The sequence below is a fragment of the Balaenoptera physalus genome, assembly GCF_965194825.1.
Source record: "Balaenoptera physalus genome assembly, chromosome: 1".
NCBI lineage: Eukaryota > Metazoa > Chordata > Mammalia > Artiodactyla > Balaenopteridae > Balaenoptera > Balaenoptera physalus.
In genome coordinates this window covers 6,903,893-6,928,314 of record NC_138882.1, presented here as the reverse complement: position 1 = coordinate 6,928,314, position 24,422 = coordinate 6,903,893, and the positions used below count along the sequence as shown (strand labels likewise).

The 24,422-nt window shown below is 35.1% G+C and overlaps 1 protein-coding gene across 5 annotated transcripts in view; it reads right to left on the bottom strand.

The window, feature by feature from the left end:
* KCNT2 (potassium sodium-activated channel subfamily T member 2) overlaps positions 1–24,422 on the bottom strand; it is a 373,164-nt gene that overhangs the window by 86,712 nt on the left and 262,030 nt on the right. For all 5 annotated transcript variants that reach the window (XM_082425465.1, XM_082425468.1, XM_082425469.1 and 2 more), the window contains 5 exons: positions 21,525–21,674; positions 19,910–20,139; positions 12,685–12,898; positions 10,374–10,479; positions 6,307–6,479 (listed from right to left, as the gene is read on the bottom strand). In XM_082425465.1, the coding sequence (XP_082281591.1) occupies positions 6,307–6,479; positions 10,374–10,479; positions 12,685–12,898; positions 19,910–20,139; positions 21,525–21,674 (873 nt within the window). The remainder of the gene's footprint in view (positions 1–6,306; positions 6,480–10,373; positions 10,480–12,684; positions 12,899–19,909; positions 20,140–21,524; positions 21,675–24,422) is intronic.

The window sequence follows — 24,422 nt, the reverse complement described above, 5'->3', positions numbered from 1 at the left end:
GGATACAAGTGACACAAGACAGGGACAGCACTGAGATTCTATGGTGCTTTGAAAGATCCTTTTGACTGTCATTTTGGGGGTTATTATTTTGTTTTATCTCTCTTTGCTCCAACATAGTTCCAGTCAGATAAAGTGAGTAGCTCAATAACTTGTGTAGCAGAGCTGGGTCCGTAATTCCTCATTATTAACTGCAGAGCTACACCCTGTCTGGAATAACCTCCTCATTTTTTAAAATTCAGATTATTTCAATTATTTACACTATCTTTGCTGACCATCTGTCCACTGTAACATATCTGTCTTCCAAAGTCTTGCAACAGTAGTTAATGTTATTGAATAATTCAACTTAATAAAGATACCAAAAATTTTCCATGCGATAAGAAGTACTGGGGTCACTAGTCCTTACGTTATGCCAACTCTTCTGTTAGAGCTAAAACTGAAGATTTGGCCTTTGTATTTTTTTGTTTTGTCCAGTAGAAATCATTCAAAGTACTTAGACATCAAAATTATTGCCTTATATATTCCTAAAATTCATGAATCTTACTGACATGCAGTTCTGCCACAAACATGTATTTACAATGCACAAACAATCTTTCAAATCCTTAGAAATTAACATCTGTATTGTGGTAGCATGGTTTATCCTTACATGAATCCAGCTATGTTAGAAGGCAAGGCAAGTCACCTGAAACCTGGTAAACATATAATCTCGATGAAGCATATCTAATGTAGGGAGTTTAGTATGCCATACCCTGCAAAATTCAACTTGTATAACAAACAGATCCATGCACTACTTTTACTGATAAAGGTGGTTTAAAAGGAAACCTGAAATATAAAGAATGTATCAACTATACGTTCATATGGATTATGTTGGCTCATTTAAGTAAATCGGCAAAGGTTTTCATGGCACTAAACTGCTTAGTAAAAAAAATGAGCACATCATTCATCAGAGTCCTAACTGTAATTCTATTAAGAAACTGACTATTTGAGTCTAAGTATCTTCATTATATTTAAAATGCCTTCATTATATATTAAAATTTTCATTATATGCAAATATGAATTAGCTAGCTATTGACAGGAAGTTAAAAGTTTTGGGAAATTGCATGGATTTGCAAGTTGAAGATCATTTATTCCCACTTAACTAATAACTATAATGAACTTAATTTTTGTATTTCAAATTCAAGAAAAGAATGCAGTGAGAGTTTATTTTACTGGAATTTCATAATTCCACTTTTAAGAAGTTTATTTCTCCCTTAAAAATATAGTAGTAGCTTAATTTCAACAACTTGAAATAAATTTCCCTTTTTTTGTTAATTGGGTTTTCACAGAAATTCTCCCATCAGTTTAAATAGTGACAATGTCCTTCTCTTGATTGGTAGAAGGGGGGAAACTGACATTTCCTCACTGCCTTTTATGAGTCAGATATTGTACTAGTGCTTCATATACATCATTTTATATACTTGCAAAATAACTTAAGATAAATGTTCTACTCATTTTATAAATGAGAAAATTGAGGCTTACAGAAATTCCATAATACGCAACAGGCCTATCAAGAGGGTAAACTTAGATCTTATTTCAGATCTGTATGAGTCTAAGGTCTGAATGTCTTTAATAAGGACCCTGACATATCAGACAGTTTATCATTACTTTTGAAATAAGCTGAACTGGAGCTTACTTGTAGCTATATGTGGAAAGAAGATTGATTTAGTAAAGGGATAGTTTAAACAAGATGTTGTAAAAATTAAGAAGATAAGCCTGGATCTTGTACTTTAACCTTGTGTAGCTTTGGGTAATGTATTCCAAAGTGTTCGACTCTCTTTTCCATGTCTCATATGAAATGGTATCATGAGATGACTAGACGATCTTTAAGGGTGAGATGGTAATCAAAATATTTAAAATCAGTGTGGTACAACAACAGGCCAAATAGAACAGATGGCCAATCAATCAGAACTGAGACCAGCTCTAATGAACCAGTACCAAGTGTAAGATGTTTTCCAATGTGCCCGGGTTTTATTTAATTACCATATGAAATGGGGAAGGCTTTCTATTTGGAAACATTGTGAAGACTTATTTTGACATATTATGTATGTGAATATCATAAATTTAATTTACATTTTTAAGTCCCATGTTTGTGGCATCTGTTAAATTTGTTTCTGGTATATTGAATAAATTGGTCTTCAACTAAATTTCCTAAGTAGCCATGTATTGATATTATTTTCAGCAATGCTCATGTGCATTTAAAATAAAGTCAAACCCCACTAAGCTAACTAATAATTGTAGAAGTGTGTACAATTATTAGTGTGCAAATTCTTAAAACCCAGAAATATTTTAAAGAAAACATCATATGTCTTTGTAATACTATAGGATAGATTGAAAAATACTAGCCACAGCAGAGAAACAAGTATCTCATTGTTTAAAAAAAAAGAAGAGGATTGCATAAAACTTCCTGGAACGTTATTTACTGGTGTTTAGTTTTTGTTTCCTCATTCTCAATCAAAGGAACAGAGAACAACAAATAAAAATGTTGGATACCGCTTTCGGGAAATGCACAGGAAGCTGATAAATTTTACAGCCCGAGCTTTCATCCCAACCCTTTGAAAAAAAGTCAAACCCCATTAAAATCATTTAACAAACAACATCATGTGAATAGCTAGATTCCAAACTGTAAGTCCTTAGGAAAGCAAAGAAAAAATTTAACGCAAAATATTCTAAAGTTAAAATATCCTTGTTTCTAAAAACAATTGACAAACAATGTATTTTTGCATATATCAAAAACCTGTAAGTAAAGTAAGGTCACATAGTTGAAAGATCAATGAACTATGAATTGCAGAGAAGGTTCTAATTCTACAATTGACCTTGGAAAAAATCATTTAACTTCTTTGGCCTGTTTTTTCCTTTCTATGAAATAAGAGGCAGTGGTGTAATCAAGTCACACAGACTGAATTCTTTAAATGTTATCATTGTAATTTGTAAGCTTTGAGATCTTAAGCTGCTTGGTACATCTTTCTGAGGATAAATCATCACTATATGACATGGATATATTTTTTATGGAAATACAATGTGAAATAAAGGTTAGGTATCTACTATGATGATTGTCATGTAGTAAATGCTCAACAACTATTACTATAATAAGCAGAGGGTGGTGGCAAAGAATATTAATTTTATTAAATAGTCGCTACGGTACTATTCAGATAAAATATTCTCTGATAAAAGCTACATCTATATTTATATTGAAATACTGACCAGTTTGCCAGAAACTAAGAGAAACAGAGTCTTCAGATTTTTGTATGATTGATCAGGTTCAGGAATTAAGACTCTAGAAACAACCACTTGATTTTTATAATTTTAATATATAAACCAATCAATCAATCATTCAGTAACTGGGCATTTTGGTAACCTGTTAATTCAAAACCAAACAGAAAGAGGCTGATTTAGTTACGGCAATTCCAAAGTCTACACCAGGTACACAGGTTAAGAAATCCTAGCTCCTGCCACCTGCTCATTGGAATAATAAGGGGGAGAGAGGGGGATTAGTGACTCTGAGATAAGATTACTTAGCAAAAAAAAAAAAAAAAAAAAAAAAAAAAAGATTACTTAGCAAGACTGGATATGGAAAAGGAGTGGAGCTCATCTCCATTCCATGGAGTAAACTCCACTCCCAAATTTGGCAAGACTGATTCTTTTATTGTGGTTTATAAGGAATGTATATTTGGCATTCACATTCAGATTTCTCACATATATTTGGTCTTCACCACATTTTCTAGCTCACAGCTCCCAAAACCCTTGGAATTTACTGAGTGATAACAGCAATGGGAGCATCTTTTATCGTAATATTTGGTCTCTAATCCTCAGTTCCTGAAATCACTTCAGAGCCAAAAAAGGTGAAAGGGGTGTCTTGTTCTTCATAACAAGCCCCTTTCCAGGACCACTGGGTTTAAATTAATGAGGTGCCTTTTGCAAAGTACCTAAGGATGGGGCTGTTTGCCAGGGAAACTGAAGTTCCAACCTGAATAGAGGGTTGGAACTTCAGTCCCACCCCGTGATTTTTGAGGAAGGGGGAGGGTCAGGAGATTGAGTTCAATCACCAATGGCCAATGGTTTAATCAATCGTGCCTATGTAATGAAGCCTCCATTAAAAACCCAAAAGGATGGAGTCTGGAGAACTTCTGGGCTGGTGAACAGGTAGAGATTTGGTGATAGTGGTGCCCACATAGAGGGCGTGGAAGCTTCATGCCCTTTCCCCATACCTTGCCCTGTGCATCTCTTCCATCCAGTTGTTCCCAAGTTATATGCTTTTATAATAAGGTGGCAATCTGGTCAGTAAAATGTTTCTCTGAATTCTGTAAGCTGCTCTAGCAAATAACTTGACCTTGAGTAGGTGGTTGTGGGAACCCCCAATCTACAGCCACTCAGTCAGAAGTACAGGTAACAACCTAGACATGCAATGGCATCTGAAGTCCAAGGAGGGGGTCACTGAAACTTCCCATCTATAGCTGCTCAGTTATGGGGTGATAACCTGGTTTGTGATTGGCTTCTGAAGTGGGGGTGGGACAGTTTTGTAAGACTGAACTTTCAACCTGTGGAATCCTATGCTATTTCTGGGTAGATGGTGTCAGAAGTGAGTTGAATTCCCCCAGAACTAAGCTGGTGTCCTGAGCATTGCTTGCTGGAGGTGTGGAGAAACCCTCTGACACACACATACACACTGAAATCGGGACCAAGAACCCAATTAGGAGATTTACACATCAGGACAAGAAATTATACCTTGAAATAATATAAACAAGGTGAAAGGATAGTTTTTACCCTCTGCTTTATCACAGGGCTGCTGTAGGCACAGTGCCACTTCTTTCTTTTCAAGCCTCTTCCTATCTGCTTCTCTGTATTCTGGGGCCTGAGTTGATCCACTTTGATCCAAGCCATCCGAGATGGGAATGCTCTAAGTCAATCAGCTTGTAAATACCCCTGTCTTAAATTCATCTTTAAGGTAGTGGACACATTACACCATAAGCAAAAAGAGCCAAAATTGGACAATTCTGAATTCACATAGTTGATGAGCATCTCTTATGTGCCAGATCTTAGCCAGTTTCTTAGAGCCTCCTACCAGAGAAGTTCCAGAATAAGGGATATATCCCAAGGCCTTGGAGGTGCTTTGCCACCATACTCTATCACCCTAGCCATCCAGTAATCCAACTTTTATTCTCCTAAGATTTGTTTTATTAAGCTTTTATTTCTTCTGACATTGGGTCCAAGTTTTTGTTCCCCTACAACTGCCCTAAATTTACCTCACCTTTCCTTGGATGCTAAAGTAGTATCAAAAAAGTCATTGAGACATCAGACCTGAAAATTCTTCAACTGAAACCTCTAGAGGTGTGCTCAAGTTTTAGAGTTGATTACCATTGAGATACTGACTCTAAAACAAGATGCCTCAATGAGTATCCTGATATTCATATATTCAGAATAAATAATGTCATGAAGTTACAATATATTGGGGAGATATCTCTGTTTTGAAAAAATTCTTTTGATAAATTTTCAAAGCAGAGACAAGGCAGCAGATTTTGGCCTCATTTGGTTTACCCTGAAATTTGCATCACTTTAGAGTTTAAGAGGAGAGTTGGAGGAATCTAAAATATGGTATTGATTTAAGGACCATCTGCTACTAATCTGAGTCAGAGAGAGAGATATTGCAATTTTAGTATACAATGGATTTGACCACAGCATTTAGAGATATAGATTTAATATTCGTATAAGGATTTTGAAATGTTTAAGTAGTCGTATTTCACAAGAGTGTATCAAACACTTTCCAAAGAAATGAACATGGTAAAGCACAAACTATTCATGTTATGTTACAGAATATATGTTTTAACAGTGGACGAATCATAAGGACTTACGATGACGCGTAATGCTATGATATAAAATGGATCATAAATATGCTCCTCTCATAATTAATGGCTCTTTACAAAGACAATGAAATTGTCCAGTTCTGGCAGAGATTTTCCAGCCTAGTTGATTAATTTAATGAAAATAACTATAATTATTTCAGTGGCATGTCTCCCACTGGTAGAGAGCAATGACCACTTGCAAAAATAGTTTTTTTTAAATAAAAGGCTCAGAGTACTCCGGTGATGTTTTAAGTTGTATTTTGTGAAACACGGTCATATACAATGGTTGTTTTCTACCACAGCACAGAATATATCTCTCAGTGAATCATGTGCCATAATGTATCTGATTTACAATATTCTAAGTAAATTAAATTATTTTTGATAAAATATTAACAAAGTTTTGTCTTGTTTGTGCATTTTAAAATATACTTACGGGTTATCCAATAGCAGTATTACGGGATTAAGTTCTTTCTTTGGTCTATAATATGCCCTGAGAGGAACGATAAAATTATACAATCCATTTCCAGCTGTTTCAGCTGCAACTATAATTAGCTTATTTTTGAATCCATAGGCTTTTGCGTCCTCATAGCAGTTATGCTGGCAACTCTAGAGAAGAAAAATTATACAAAGAAAGGCCATTGTTATACTCCACTAATATTGGGTAAAAATATGTAGAAGATCTGGAAATGTGAAATTAATCTAACCTAGTAAATCCTTTGTTTTCTAACAAATATGAAAATAGTTACATTTTTCTATGCCCAGTTCTCCAGCCTGAAGGTGTACATGGACAAGACAAATGAATTGCAGGTATGCAGCTTGATGTGGGGAAGGAAAAGGCAGCAACACAGTGTACGCATGTTCTACTGCAAACTGAAACTTGCTGCCAGATGACATCCGGGTATCAATATTAAGGAATCATCACAAGGTATATGTATATCAAAGCATCATGCTATATACCTCAAATATACACAATTTGTATTTTTCAATCATACCTCAATAAAGCTGGAAAAAAATAAATAATCTGCCTCTGACTTTATTTCCAGAAATAGAGTAATATTAAAATTAAATAATCTTGGAACATTCCAAGTATGGAATACCAAAAGGATGGATATCGATATCGAAAGGGATTTTTTTTGGTTAAAAAACAAAAACAAAAATTAAAAGAAAAAAACCCTACTTGTCTAAATGTATACCTGAGCTGGCAAGATAACGATGCAAATACTCAAATGTAAAATACTAATGTTAACGATAATAACAACAACAAAATGACAACACATTACCAAAATGTGTTTTCTGAGGATATTTTGCTATTCCCTAGGGAGCTAGAATTTACTGGACTTAGCATTATTAAATCAAGATCCTTTTAAAACAAAATTATCTGCCTGGAGAATTGCTGTAGTGTTCTGTTTTTTTAATCTTTATATGTCTTTATGAGGATTTCTTTTTATTTGGGTTGAGATTTGTTGATTCTCTGTGGATTCATCATCAACTCTGGAATGTTCTCTGCCTTTATTCTTTAATAAAAAATTACAGAACATTGTTGGGAACAAGGTACTTTGGGTCAGCAGAAACAATAAACAACAGAATTAGATTCACAAAGATTACGGATTTCACTGTTATAAGATTCAGAATAGAAAATGAGCGTGTTTACTATGTTTAAAGAAATAAAAGAGAACACTCAAAGCATGAGCAAAGAACAAGAGGGTATTTAAAATATTCACTTAAATGTTTAAAGAATTACATATACTCTATTCTGGAACTAAAAATATAACAATTAAAAACAGAAACTCAAAAGATGATTTAATTTTCCCATTTGATGCATCTGAAGGGATCAACTGCATGATTGAATTGAAATAATTACTCAGAATACAGAAAGAAAAGAGAAAGTAGTACGGAAAAATTAAGATACTTGGAAGATAGTGTGAGAATGTCTAATACACACTTAAACAGAATACCTGAAAAAGAGATGCGAGAATCAGCAAGAAGCACTATTCACATAAATATTGACTGAGGATTTTCTAGAATGAATGAAATATCCAAATCCTCAGGTTCTGGAAACCCAATGAATCCTAATCCAAATAAATAAAGAGAAATCCAGTGTCATACACATTGTCATAGTGCAGAACAGCCAAGACAACAAGAAGATCTTAAAAGTAGCCAGAGAGGAAAGAGAGATTTAACTACCAGAAACACAAATTAGAACGATGGCTGACTTCTCATCAGCAGTGTGGAGTGTAGAAGGTAGTAAATAAAATCCTAACAGGCTAAAAGAAAAAGAAAACTCAGAGCCTGGAATTGGACACCGAGCAAAACTACTGTTCAAGAAGGAGGACAAAATAAGGACATATCTAGGGAAAGTGAAATTGAAAGAATTTACCACTAATAGGATCTCATTAGTAGAATTTCTAAAAGCTGTAATCATGGAAGTAGGAAGATCAATCCAGCAGGAAGGATTAAGGCATAAGAAAGAATGGAGAAATGGGGAATGGTAAAGGAAAAGAACAGGAAGTCTTCACTGGAAGTATGATTGGAGAATTACTACTATAAACAAGATCTGAAGCCACATGAAATTAGGTCACTTACAAAGAGACGGTGGAAGGAGAAGGATGACAGGCTGAGGCTGAGATTATTAAGAACTTCATTTTTACGAGATCAAATGAGGTAAAAGAACTAATATAGAAGATTTAGAAGTAGCTCAACTAGTAAGAAAAAAAAAAGAAATAGAACAAGGACAAAACAGGGAATTCAGTATTGATAAACCTTGGCCAAAAACGAGCCTGCTGATACTGATGCAAAACGGACTGGGCAACAAAATACCTGCTCACAGACTTCATGGACACAGTAGGATTGGCTGCATAACCCCATCTGCTAATCGCAAAGAGGGCACTCATTTACAGAGCAGACCACCACCTCCAGCCAGACTAACGCCACCTAAAGAATGGATAACCCCAGATGTTATCGGCCAATCAACAATACTCGGAAACATCGCTTTTTTACTTTGGTAAAGAGACAACTTGCCTTTTGGCTTTAAAAGACTGTTTCTCCTCCAGCAAGCCTCATCTCTGAAAGCTTAACTTTTCCTGTATCAGGTTCCCTTCTTGGGAATCAGTGGAATCATTTCGACTCTTTGGTTTCCCAACATTACTTTCATCTTTGTGTGTTAAAAAGTAAAATGCCACCAGATGTGAACCCAAGCTTTATGGGACCTAAAGCTTATATTATTTTGGCAATCCTCTTTAAGGAAAAAAAACACAAAAGTCATACATAAAAAATCATTCACAGGTTCTTGGAAGGGGCCAATAGAGGAGAAGGGCTCTGAAGCTTAAGATGCATCAAGGTTACCAAAGATGCAGAGTGAGCCAGCGCTAGAAATGCTGTGAAGCAGGAAAGTAAAACAAGGACTGGCAAAAAATAAGGCATCGAGAGACGGAACTGTCCATCTTAATGGACCCAGATGAACATTTGGGAGCAGTGGTAAGGATTCACAAAAAAACTTCAGGAAGATAGAGGCAGAAATTTTCTAATGTTCTGCTAATCTTCCTCAAGAGTGACAGCAACAGCCAAGATTCATAATGTTTATCACATGGAAAAAATAATAGTAGTAAAAATATTAACAAAACGTATTAAGTGCCTTTACGTTCCTGGCACTGTGAAAAGCTTTTTCCATGCACGAATTTATATCATCTTCACAAGAACCCTATAAGGTTCATATTAAAATTACAAGCATTTTGGAGATATAGAAACTGAAATTTAATGATAATATTATTTGCCCAAATGGCCGAGCCTGTAAGCAGAGAGCTGGGATTTTAACTCCAGCTAACTCCAAAATATAGAATAAAGGAAGAAATTCCTGGTTAGAATTAGTGGCACATTTTAATTTCTGGGAGATGGGGGGTTTGAGAGTCTTCTTTTTATCTGCCCTCTGACTCATGAAAACCAATTCTTACCCAGGTCATGTCCAATGGCCATACTGTGAAAGAGAAAGATTCCTGCTTTCTTGGAATCTTTCTGTTTTGGATGGTTTCTCCTGAATATCAAGGCAGGAACCAAGAACTACTGTAAAATCTTTAGGAAAGGGGACATTAAGCAAGACACTTCCAGTCTAATAATTCAATAATGAATTTTGACTAGCTAATTTCACCATGTCAAGCGATTCCACTTTGAGATTTGAGGCAAAAATGTCTAGTAAAATAAATAGAGCGCATCTGGCCAAAATGATCTGGGGAGACTCTGGTTTGAGGCTCTGGCATCTTTGTTTTTCTCTTTGAAACAAAGACTGACCAACTCGTTGGCTACATTAGTAGAGGGTAAAGCACTTGGGTAATCTTTAGTGCAGTTAAGAAAGTAAAATTCACCACTTTATGTATTACATTTACATTTGAAAGATAATATTCTTTTAACATATTTTAGTCAAAAGACTATAAAAAATTATTTAAATACATGTAATTACACAATGCCATCATTTTAGTTTTACAGAAAATAACAGCAGTAAGTGCTTACCTTGTCTAGTCTTAAGCAGCAAAATGGCACTTTTTCATGAAGAAGATGACAAAAAGTGGGTGAACTTCCTATATATGGAGAGTAAGGTGGGTAGCCTTTAGCATATCTGTAAAACAATATGAAATATTGAATTGCCTTGAATTAATGCAGGCAAAGTCAGACAATCAAGTTATAGCCATGTCCCTCTACTTTGATAAAGTTAGATGCAGTAATTCTTTATTTTGATATGGAAATAGTTTAGAACAGGGCCCATGGACCTAATCTGGCTCATCACATGGTTTTGTGAACTAAAGTAGTTTTAATATTTTTAAATGGTTGGAAAAACAAGTCAAAAGAAGAATAATATTTCAGCTCGTGAAATTACATGAAATTTAAATTTCAGTGTCCACAAGTGAGTTTTGTCAGAACACTGTCATGGTCACTCATTTTATGTATTGTCTTTGGGTGCTTTCATGCTTCAGAAACAGAGTTGAGTAGTTGGGGCAAAGACCACATGGTCCATAAAGTTGGAAACATTTACTAGCTGGTTCTTTCCAGAAAGAGTTTGCCAATCCTCAGTTTAAAAGATTTAGACACATTTTAGAAAATAGTAATGTTAATCTTTACAAAATATATTAAAGCAAAATGCATTATTATGATTCACTCTATCAATATTCATCAAGTCATGGATGCATAACCAAAAAAGAGTAAATTATTTTAGATTGAGTAAATTACTCCATTAGACCCACACAAAAGCCAGAGTTTTTGCTGGAATCACGCTTAAATATTATCAAAGATACTCAGTTTATCTGCTGACTTTATAAAAATAGTCACCTGCACATTATGGCTGTAAAATTTTCAAAATGAAACTCTCAAAAAGTAGCAGCATAAATGAAAATTAAGAAATAAAAGAAAATTTAGTAGAGGCAAAGTTATTTTATCCAGTATGAAAGCTCTTTTATGATAAAGAAAATGTATCTTTCAAACCAAGAAATTGCAAATCTACTTAGAACTATTTCCAGACATCATTAGCTAGGATGGTAAAATGGAGAACATTTTGCAAGTTTAGAAGTTGATAGTCTCCCACTATTACTTCAACATCTTTTTCATTTTTCTAGATATAAAAAAAATTCCACCTCAGTTTTTTCAGTACATGTAAAGAAAGAATTTGTATCACACCACACAACACCATTTCTAGAAATATACTGGTGGTCAAACCTCTTCTTCTTCCTGTCAAATATTTCATAAATCTATTTGAGTATTATTAATTTCTTGGAAAGTGGACTTGTCTTCTGTGGGTATGTGTAAGTTTCTTGTAATAAATATTTAAAAGTGTGAAGGATTAACAGAAGGATTTTTCTAAGTTTCAATTATATTTCAGTTCATTTTAGTTCACTTCAACATTGATTGAACTTCTATTATATGAAAAATATTAGAAGTGTTTGAATGATGTTACCTTTGCCACCACGACTAATACTACACCAAATAGTATTTAATACTCATTGAATGCTTACTCTGCACAAACCATTGTCCTAAGCACATTACTCTGTTATCTCAATTAATCTTCATATGAACACTATTTACAGATAAAGCATCCTGGGTCAGAAGATTTTAATCAAAGTCACTTGCACACAACCAGTATAAGGTAGAACTGCCATGGGACACAAATTCCTTCAGACTCCACTGTCAAGACTATTGAACACTGTGCTTTCCTCAAGAAATGCCAGCATAATATATGAATACGACAAGTAAACAAACTCTACTGTAGGCTAAAATGTGATTAATAGCTTAAACATTGATACTATCTGTTATGGAATCTTAGTAAAGAGAACTAGTACTTCCTTTATTCATTCATTCAAAATATTACTGATGTACCCTGAATAAAAATGATTGCTGAATGCTGAAATAAGAGAAGCTTAATGGAAGAAGCTGCATTACATGTCATTGAATAATTGATTGAACTTCAATATGGAGGTGAAAAAATAAATGAGAGGTAGAAGGTACATTATAATTCAACAAAATCATATAATTATGAAAATACAAACCGTATCCTTAAAGAAAAATATGTAAAATATGATATAGGTTATATCACGGAAATGCTGATTTACCTATTTTTTTCTTTAAGGATAAAGGATAATATAGAGAAAAATGAGGCTGTCAATAGCTGTTGAAGCCAGAAATTTGAGGACTTAGGATACTTTATCATCAAGAGAGATACTGGCTAAGAGGAAGGGTGTTTTGGTAGAAGCATGTAGGATTGATTCTAGGATGTCCAGAAGGGAAGGATATTAGTGTTTCATGGCCAGCAAAAATCCCAGTAAATCTTACATACTCCACATTTGAGGACATTTCTTCATCTGGTGTAGTTTCATCTTCTGATTGATCACTTAGAAGATCGCATGTTTGAATTGATGACGTATCTGCAACCTCTAAAACGGGAGCAATGCTGGGTCTTCTGACTTCTTTGTTTCCTTCTGAAGGAAGAGACAGGGTAGGGCCACTTGCTGACCTACAGCTTGTGTCTTGCAAGTCTATGGCCACAGTACCTGGAACAATGAGACATGAAAATCCATCAAAGCATTTGCCACCTAACCTATAGGACCTGTCAATCATTTAATGATCAAAGTGAGATGAAATACAGCCAGTATAACCAGGAAATATACTGTATATTGTTTATCCTTTAATCTCAAAGGTTATTTATTTCTTTACCCAAATACCCAAAATACCCAAAAATATGGGTATTTTTGTCCGCATGGATAAAAAAATTTCTGTGTTTGTGCAAAAGTGTATTTGCTGCAACCAGCTCTATAGTATGAAACATAAGATTTGTGAAATCCTGAAATACTTAGAAATTTAAGTTAAAAAAATACCTTGTTTCCATTTATATTTATTTAAAATTAATGAAAAAAATTTAGGCCATTTCCATTTTGTGGATCTCTCATTATATCTTTTTCCCCCATTTTGTTATCTTTCTCTTACTGATCTATAACCGCTTTTTTATATTAGAACCATTAATGTTTATATTTATTCAACAAATATTTATTAAGTACTCTGTGTGGCAAGCACTAGTCTAGGCACTTGAGATATGCAAGGAACAAGGCAGACAAGGTTTCTACACATATGGATTTATCTTTAAGATAATCGAGTGGACAAAGAAGTGAAAAAAGTAATTCCTGATAACGCTAAATGCCATGCAGAAAATAAAACAGAATTATGTGATAAGGAATAGTGGGGATAGGAAGCTAGAGGAGGGATGAGCTTTTCACTAGGTGATGAGAAGGGCTACTCTGAAATCATGACATTTGATTTCTTTGACCTAAAAGAAAATCATGAGCACAGGAGCCACGGAAGTACCTTGGGGCAATAAGAAGAGCAAATCTAAATAGCTTAAGGCTTTTGAATTCTTGGGATACTCAAGGAATAGTAAAGGGAAGAAACAAATTCCTTTGAGATTTTTAATTAACATTTAAAAACTAGTCTAAACATCAGTATATGGAAAGTGGATGTCTCTCCCCTTCTGGAAAAAATAATCCAATCTAACGGACAAGTGCCTCCATATTTTACGATCACTCACTTCATGTATGCTCTTATGGATAGCCGGTCATCCTTCTGAAAGCCCTTAGTCCTCATTTCGTCTCATTCTTCGAAGCAACTATTAAAACACTCTCCATTTCCTTCAGACTTCTGTCTGACCTTGCCACCTTCTTCACTATAACAGCCTGAGTTTGTAAAGGGGGGGAAAAAAACCTCATGGGTTTTGGCATCTCAATGTTTCTGAGTGTGAAAGTTGATAGAAACAAGACTGGGGAGAATATCTGGGTATTCCTCAACATTGAAATAAATGTGGCAGGTCAGGTTTTAGAGGCTAGTACCTCTTCATATACTATACGCAACACTCAGATTAGAGGGAGGGGTAGGCTGGTGTGTCTACAGTCAACAGGGAAGACGCCTGCGAGGGGCCTGTAAGAAGATGTCTAGAGCTGCTGTGCCCGAGGAAAGGACGTGATGACCGGCAGTCAGCAATTCCAGTATCTGAGCAGAGACAAAGGCGGTCGGCATCAGAAACTGTACACTCGGCCAGTGTTTTAGCACCATAAATAAGGATTGATTTATAATTCAATCTATCTTAGAGGGGAGATGGGGATCTTAGAAAAAATGAGATTGACTTTTCCACTAATCAGGTGACTGGATCTGATCAAACATGAAATTTTATAAGTTTGATTTATCGAAATAAAGCCATATGATATGATTTGCATCTTAATACTATTAATCCAAATCCATATTTATGACATTTATCCTCTGCAGATGACCACGTCATCTAATTCAGAGAGAAAAGAGAAGTTACCGCAGAAGAAATCCTTCAACTCCCTATCTTCAAGCAACTGAACATGGGAGTTTCACCTAACATTTTTTTTCCCCCTTATTTACGTTTGGAATGAAACAGACATACCTCCATTTATGTAAAACTAAGCCCTACTCTTGCGGTGGGGATAAGTCCCCACCTGCTTCCTAAGGAACCATGTTCTCTGAATCCCACCCCCTCCCAAATATGTCTCCACATCACCTCCAATTACCTCTTTACCATCTTCCTGCCCAACACAGGAAATGTGGTCGCTCCCTGACAATTCTGCCAACACTGATGTCTGGCACCAAGCTGGGCTTGGGGGATATGATCAAGAGAAAGTCAGAATTTAGCAGAGGGAAGACACAATTTTAGAAAGCAGTCACAGTTACAGAAACAAGTTCTTCTTTGAATCCTTCCTTCCCCTAACAAAACCTGGCTCTTCTCCGACATCTTTCCCTGCAGTTCTGAAGGCTGCAACACCTAAAGAGATGCCTGTGTTTTGGAAGTGGGGAGATACCCTCAATGTTCTCACTGCCTCTTTCAGACCATTTTCCTTTCATCCCCTATAATATCGCAGCTCTGTACCCACTATCTTTCACTATTTTCTTTGTTCAGTCCTGTGTCTGTCATCCCACGTAGTGTTTTTTTTTTTTTAATTGAAGTACAGCTGACTAACAACATTATATTAGTTTTATATTAGTTTCAGGTGTACACATAGTGATTCCATGTTTTTTTATAGATTATACTCTACTAATGGCCTTTTCTCCCATCATTCCTTAGCCATTCACTTTCACGGTCATACCTTAGATTTTATAATTACTATTGATTACACATAAGCTCTATTTCTGGCATCTCATTCTTTGATACTTATTGTCACCTCTTCTCTTTCCAGCTCCCTCCTTTTTGATTCCCACTGGAACTATAATCTATTAAATTCACTAGCTTTTCAGTCTCCTTCAAGCAACAGATGTCTTTTCACTTCCTTACCTAAATTAAGTTCCATGGTCCATCACTGTACTCATTCTCTTACATATACTCCTGATTAACTTGCCCTTCTCACTTTCTTGCACATCTACCATCGCCACCAAGTCTTTTCTTGGTACTCTTTTTCAGCACAACTTTTTGAGAGTGGTCTAGACCTAGTTTCTCTACATTGTCCCCTGCCATTCTGTCATAAAATCCTCTGATCTGGCATTCTCCACTACCACATCATTGAAAGGGCTGTTCTCAAGACAAAGAACACTGTTTTGCTGAGTGCAATGGCCAGTTCTCAGTTCTCATGTTATTTGACCTACGAGCAGCATCAGACATGGCTGGTAACTCCACCCTCTGCAAACACTTGATTCATTTGGATTCCAGGACAGGACACCCATCTGGTTTCCCTGCTACCTTGTAGTAGCTCCTTCTTTGTCTCCTTTGTTGGTTTCTTCTCATCATCCTGATATTTATATTGACATGCTGCAGGATTTGGTCCTTTGTCTTTATCCCTTTTCTGCCCACAATCATTTTCTCAATGATCTTGTTCAGTCTCATGGCTTTAAATACAATACGTAAGCTCAGGAATGCAAAATTTACTTTTTCAGCATACACCTCTCTCCTGAACTCTAGACTCCTATCTAATCTCTTGTTTGACATCTTCCTCTCCATGTCTAACAGATATTTGAAATTCACTGTGTCCCAAACTGAACTCTGTATCTCCCCTGGCTCCCACTAAACCTCTACTCCCCCACCCTCATTGATGGCCATTCCCTTTTTCCTGCTGCTTATGTGAAAAACCTTGAGTTCTTTACACTTCTCTTTTTCTTACAGTTCACTTCCCATTCAGCAGCAAATCCTGGTTCCTCTACCTTCACAGTATACACAGAATTTTTTTCTTTTTTAACAATGCCACTTGAAAATACACTGGATCCTTGACCTAAACCATCTATTCTCAACAGCAGCCAAAGTGATTGTATTAAAACGGAGTTCAGCACAGGTGGAATCATGCTGTTCCTCTGCTTAGAACCTTATCATGACTCCCACTTCACTCAGAGTAGAAGCTACAACTCTTACATTGACTTAAAAAGCCCAACATGATCTGACCTCTTTTCACCTTTTCCCTCTCATCTCCTGTACTCTTGCCATCAAATCATCACGTTTGAGTCACGAAGGCCTCTTTTATCTTTTTAAATTAATTTTTATTGGTGTATAGTTGCTTTACAATGTTGTGTTAGTTTCTGCTGTACAGCAAAGTGAATCAGCTATACGTATACATATATCTCCTATTTTTTAGACTTCCTTCCCACTTAGGTCACCACAGAGCACTGAATAGAGTTCCCTGTGCTATACAGTAGGTTCTCATTAGTTATATGTTTTATACATAGTATCAATAGTGTATGTATGTCAATCCCAATCTCCCAATTCTTCCCACTCTCCCCCTTCCCCCTTGGTATCCATACGTTTGTTCTCTACATCTGTGTCTCTATTTCTGCTTTGCAAATAAGATCATCTGCATCATTTTTCTAGATTCCACATGTATGTGATAATATACATTTGTTTTTCTCTTTCTGACTTACTTCACTCTGTACGACACTCTCTAGGACCATCCACGTCTCTGCAAATGACCCAATTTTGTTCCATTTTATGGCTGAGTGATATTCCATTGTATATGAGGGCCTCTTTACTGTTCCTGGAGCACATAAGTCAGACTCCTACTCCTACTTTAGGGCCTTTGTACTGGCTATTATCCCTGAAGGAATGTTCTTCTTTCAGACAATCACAGGGATAATTCCCTCATTTTCTTCAAGTACCTTCTCAAATGTCACCTTTTCCATGAGGCCTACAATCCACTCAAAAATCCAGTTCTCCCAAAATTCATACGCACTTTTACTAGCTCTGTTTTCTTCTCTCTTTTATCTTATTACATATCACCTTCTAACATACTAAATAATTTACTTTTTTTTTTTATATGTGTTATTTATTGCAAGTCTTCCCCATGATAGAATGTTAGCTCTGGGAGCTAGGGATCTTTGTTTGCTTGTTCTCTAATCACAAATAAATACTTATAGGTACTCAATAAGTAATTCTTGAATATGTGAAAGAAATGAATAGAACTGCTATGGAAGAGAAATAATCATGTTATATCAATGACAACCAGATTTACTTAACAAAGTCCAAGCAGGGCCAGGAAATATGCCTCAGAGGGGGTGATATTGGGACTGAGGTGCAAAGGATTAGAAGCAGTTACATAGGCAAAGTTTGGGGCTGAGGAGTAGATCCCGTCCAAGGAAACCAAGCATTAAGGTCCACTGGTGAAAAACCATTAGGGAAGATTGAAATGAATTAATATGATTGGGGCTTAGGAGAGCAATTGAAGAGATGATGAAAAACCATTAGTGAAGACTGAAAGAAATTCAGTATGATTGGGACTTAGGAAAGCAATTGAAGGGATGGTAAAATGTGGGACTAAAAATGTAAGACAGAATCATTTAAAAAACCCAAAAAACTTGAAGTAAAGTCACTGTGTAATTTATCTTCTAAACTAGGATATTCCTGAGAGTCAAAGTAGAGTTCTTTTAATAATGACACCAGGACAATGTATATAAACTGGTACTGTTCTGGGAAAACTGGGATTGCCTCATGTAAAAAAGAGATCTCGATCATCCAATTATAAGCCATGTTATAAAATTTAGACTTTTTTTCCAATGGCTCATAGGAAGCAATTAAAAAGATTAATGCAGGAGAATGACTATAACATTATGTAAACATTATTACTCTGGTTGCAAGGTGGAGGAGAGCGTAGGGTAGCAAGGCCGGAGGCGTGGAGAAAAGATTGGGGGGGTGATGCTGCAGTGGCGGGAAAGGATGAGGGAGGTTCAGACTGACCACACTGATAGCACTGAGGGTGGACACAGAAGTGAATGACATTAGGGGCTACTTAATGATCAGATTTAGTAGAATTCAGTGAATTATGAAGCATAAGAGGAGAGGAATCGTAAAAGTCAGACTTGTGGCATTACCAATCAGAGGACGATGATGTCCCATTTGTTTTTAGCAAAAAAAAATGGAGGTGGAAATGGTTTTGAATGAGGGGGGAAGGATTAGCTCCATTTGAATGTGCCGCGTCGGTTTTTCCCGTAGGCGCCCAGATAGAAATAACCCACGGACAGTTGAATATATTGTTGCGAAGAGAGGTTTAAGGTAATGACTTAGGTAAGGGAAGCATCAATTTATGGAGGACAGTTGAATCTCTGAGAGCAGATGTGACTCTTTAGGGAAAATGAATGTACAGGATGCAGAGGAAAAGCACCGGAGCGTTTTAAGAACTGTCACACGCTGCGAAGATGTCCACTGGATTTAGTGACAAAGAGGAGAGTGGTGGCCTTGCCAGAGTAGTTTCAGTGATATAATGATTGCAGATTTCAGACTAAACTGGTAGAGATGTGAGGTAACGATAAGATTTCAAGCCATCAACCGCAGACAGCTCTTTAGAGGAATTTATCTGTGAAGATGATGTTGTAACATGAGGTCCAGAAGTGTGTGTGTGTGTGTGTGTGTGTGTGTGTAGAGATGTGAAGTCAGAGAGAGAGACAGAGGGAGGGAGGAGAGAATGAACCAGGGATTTTGGAAAAAAAAAAAACAATTTAGGTAATGAGGATGAATAAAAGACTGAAGTCCCCAAGGGGGAAATGGAGAAGGGTCCATGGCATAAGTGAAGGCATTTATACTAAAATATTAGAAGTTAAAAGAAGAAACACATTTTCCTTGTGATAGAAACTAAATGCTTATAGGTGTGTAGGAGGTTTGGTGGCAAAATATAAAGGAAATTCTTATTTGTCTGAATCTTTTTTTTTTTTTTAATTTCTGTGTCACAGAAGCCAAGTTCAATGGTGAGAATTAGATGAAGGATAGGAGAGTTTTGAGAAAAATGGAGAGTATTTGAAATAGCCACTACTGATAACTGAATAGAGAACTGACAAAGAAACATAGAAGTGTCAGGTGCTTATATACTAATCAGATATATGAAATCATCGTTAGAAGTTTTGAATTAGCTTAATTTCTTACCAATTTAACAGATTAGAAATTTTGTTCTGTATACTTAGCTACACCAAGTTTGTAATACACACAAGTATGTTTTAAATTTGGCTTTGGAATTTTAAGAAAAATTAAAGTATATTTATTATTCTTTTTAAAGAAAGAGACTAATGATATTTCCAAATGTATTTATACTTACCCATGCTGGCAATTATGCTATGTACAGGTAATCTAGATGGTCCATGATAAAATGACCTTGATACATTGCTTTTTTTCTGATGGTCGTGGTTTTTAAATGCTGAATTCTCTTCTTTGGTAATATTAATATAGAAACATATATCTGTAGCATTCATAATACATCGAGGACCTGGATTCAGCAAAATGTTTTTATTATCCTCCCTCCTAATACCAATCAAGCAGACACCAAACCTTAATTTAAAAAAGAAAGTAAAAGAGTTTAAGGGTTAAATTCAGCAAAGGTCTTAGTTTTTTTTTTTTTTAAAGTTCACATATATAAGAAAATAATTAAACTATTATAAGGCAGAGAAAAATTAAAACCTCAAATAAGAACATTTTAAAGCTTGAAAAGATTCTAAAAGTTCAAGGCTCTTGTTTTTAAAGGAAAAAAAAACACCAAAATTATGTCCTTAGTGTGTTGTGAAATCAATTTAGTTAATTAAGACTATATATGTTTTTTAGTAAAAAAGAATGGAATAAAAGATAATAGAAATATCAGAGTACATATCATTTAGTAAGGGTAAGAGTTTTATTGTAAATTTTGTGTGTGTATACTGGGTCTTACCATAAAATGTGTACCTTAATTTGGTCAAAAAAGATAAAACAGTATTTCTTACTTTGGTCAAAAAATTTGAAAGCCATTGGCTTAGGGGAGAGGAAGAAACTTACTCAAGGTCACAAGAGAAAGAATTTAGGGTCTCTAAATTTATTTTTGTTCTGCTTGAATTTTAGAAAAAAATTTAGAAAAAAAAATTAAATAGCATTGAATAGGTATACAATTTAATTAGGAGAAATAATAACCACTGAATGTAACAGGTGTTACTTAAAATTTCTTATATACTTTTTCAGGTTATGTTCCAAACACAAAACCTCCTGAATATTTTTATCTCAATATGTCTTATAGTGTTACAAATAAATCAAACTTAAAAATATTTTTTAAATATATAAAAAGTATATAAACAGAATCATGTTGGGAATTAAAGTAGAATACTTTAGATATTAGATTACTAGAATATACTAGATTATTACAAATCTTTAAAATGTTATATTAATATTTTATAATACTAATAATATATTATTTTCATGTTAGGCATACTTTTTATTTCTTAAGTAAAGAATTTCTCTCAAAAAGAACAAAAATAATAATGTTCTATGTTTGAATTGGAAGGTACTATCATTTATTTTTTAACTTATTTTTCTGGCCAAAGCAAGTTTTAAAAAATGTCTAGTTTTTATAAATGTTATTTTTACTTTGTTTAAATTTTTAATCAACACTTTAAAATTTAGATTTATAAAGAAGATTCATTTTCATGTGAATTTTTACAGGATTAAAATATTTTTAAAGATAAATTAAAAGATACTAAAGTCAATATTCCTACTAAGTTATACTATACACCCAAGAATCTTAACTTGTAGAGACCATACAAAAGGCCAGAATTCAAATGTCTCAGTAATTATGTCAAAAATTCAAGAATACTTGCAACTTATGAGCACCAATATGGGTTATATTATGGAAAACTGTGTTTAAAGGTATGACTGATTAATATTTTAATTCCACTCTGGAAACAGAAACATACTTTTTGTGTGCATGGAAAGAAGCATAGGTGAAGCTCTTTCCTTCATATTCAGCAAAAAATGTACTTTCTTCCAAAACGATGTGGTACACTTCATTCCCAGAGCATCTGCCGTACATCTTCTGCCATTGTTCTGGCGATTGCTGGCCTTCTCTGCAACAAAAGCATACACACATACACACAGAGAGAGACAAACAGTGAATGCGATTCAAAAAACAGTCCTTGTCATACATAATCTGGAGTTTTCCAACTGTAAGAATGGACAAGCACAGTTCAAAGAAGTTATCTGTGTGGTGCTCAAAATAATGACATGATTTACAAAGAGTTGCTATAAAAATTTCGAAACTAACACAACATAGAAGCTTGAGAGATGGCAAATTTTTAAAAAGTAGAAGGTTTTCACAATCCAGTTAATAAAAGCATTTATTGTGATCATGAACCAGTGAGCTATAGCATATGATTTTTAGTCTTTGTTTATGTATATCATGTCATGCACGACCTATAATACTTGTCTTATAGTCTCAGTAATACAGCCCACTTCATCCCCTTTACGATACCTGCTTGGCTCCTGTATGTAATTGACTTTGCTTTGTATTTAAACTTATGAATACATACATCTCAACTTATCAGTTTGATTTTATAGAAAACATACTCTTAATTTCTGTACATATCATAGCAATGGATTTCTTCCAATTGTGTACCAGTTAAGAAAAGATACTTCTTTGTGATAAAAGTAAGGATCTCTAAAAGAGATTACCAGAAGTATTTTTTAAAAGAAGATAAGTTTATCACAGAAAGTGCAGTTTCTTTTTTATTCTAGAATATTCTGCTCAGTGAGTTTGGAAATTTATCAAAAACTCAACTTATGACAAAATTTATTGTGAACATACAATAATGATTTTTCCCATTTTGTACAATAAATTCCATTTACTTTTGGTGAATAAAGTTTATGAACTCTGTAAGTACAACAAATGCACCTTCTAGAAGAAAAGAGATGAATTTATAAAAATCAAAGCATTTCATCATAATCTCTGTAGCTTCTGGATGGATTAAAGCAGACAAGTCATTATTTATCATATTTTAAACTCCGAGTTTTGTCTGAAAACATTATAAAACATTTATAAACATTTTCAAAGTGTCAATAAATTTTTAAAAAACCATATATTTTCCAGGTATGTTTCACTTGCACTTCATTCCTTCTTAAGGATGCTTAAGGGTTAAGAGTCTGGGCCTTGGAGTCTGACTGCCTGATCTGAACCCTAACTCTGCAATCTTGGGTGAGTTATTTAACTTCTCTGTGATACTTTACTTCTGTAAAAAACATTATCAGTCTTACTGGGTTGGATAAAATGCAGTAAATCAAGTAAATCATTTAGCAGATGTTGGGAACATAGTAATCTTCAGTAAATGTGAGCATCCATTATTATTTTGCTGTTATATCTTCCTCATTGCTGAATTCAGGAGCCACTTTCAACATTCCTAGTCACAAAATGAACAATATTGCTCTTAAAATCTTCACCCTTTCTTCTGTAATGTTAATATATTTTTGAAACTAGGAAAATAAAACAAAACACATTTGACTATTGACTATATATGGTTACACCTAACTACTACTTCCTAAGAATGATTGTTCTTGGTGGAGAAAACTTTTCCTTTGGCCAAAAGAAATAAAACTATTTTTGGTACGTAACATATTGCTACTTGGCAAGATAGTACTTGGCAAAGATAGAATCTGTTTAAAGGGCTGAAAATGTAAGAGAAGGTGCCAGTAATTCATCAGGGTTTGTTTGTCATCCAAAAGGCCTCATGGGGTCAAATAATTGTCACATAAGGTCACTAAAAGCTATTCAAGAGAATCACAAATCTAATTCCAGCAGCTGAAATGGAAATACAATATGGTAACTTGGAAGGAAACAGAAAAGGACGGGGTCAGACAAGGACAGTTCTGATGAATTTCCTTAAATCACTTGCTAGTTCTCATGCTATTTTATATTGGCACCTTTTTACCAAACATCTTTAATGAATCTCTAAATTCAGCTAATTGTAAATATACAATTTTTTTTGCATTCACTTCATGTTAATTACTTGAGAAATGTTGGAAATTAGCGACTCCATCTACTACTAATGGGTATGTCCAGGTCTCACTTATTAATTCCTACATGAAATATTTATTGAGCACTTGGGATGCGGCAAGAAAAGTTCTAGATTTCTAGGCGATGGCAGTTGACAAAAAGGGCAGACATTCTTTCTTGAATCCTTTAGTGGAGGAAAACTGACAATACAGAAAATTATGTGTTGGAAGTGATAAGTGGTGGGGAGAAAAATAAAGCGGAGAGGGAAATCGTTTTCAGGGGTGGATTGGAATATAAATAGTATGACTGAGGAAGACCTCACTGAGAGAATGACATTTAAGTAAAAATCTTGAAAAGGGTGAGAGAGGTAGTCACAGGGGAGAAGACTTTCTGGCAGAAGCAGCAGCAAGTGCTTCCCTGAGGCAGGGGGATGCCTGGTATGGCTGAGGAGAAGCAAGGAAGCCAGTTTGGCTGAGGTTGAGGAAGGAGGAGAAAATGAGGCCAGAGAAGTAACTGGCAGGGAGACAGGTCATGAAGGGATTTCTAAAATCTTACTCCTTTGATCTTTATAGGGAAAATTCGCAAAATATTCTGACTTATACTTCGCAAAAATCCCTCTGGTCATTGTTCTGAGAATAGACTGAAGCAGCAGCAATGACCAGTGAGGAGTTTATTGCAGTGATTTAGCAAGAAGATGATGGCTTGGACCAGGTGAGATTCTGGGTGTGTTCTGCAAGTGGACCTGAAAGTATTTGCTGATGGAAGAGAAAAATAAAAATAAACACCTTAAGTGCCCATGGCCATCAGAAATATGAAAATTAAACGAATA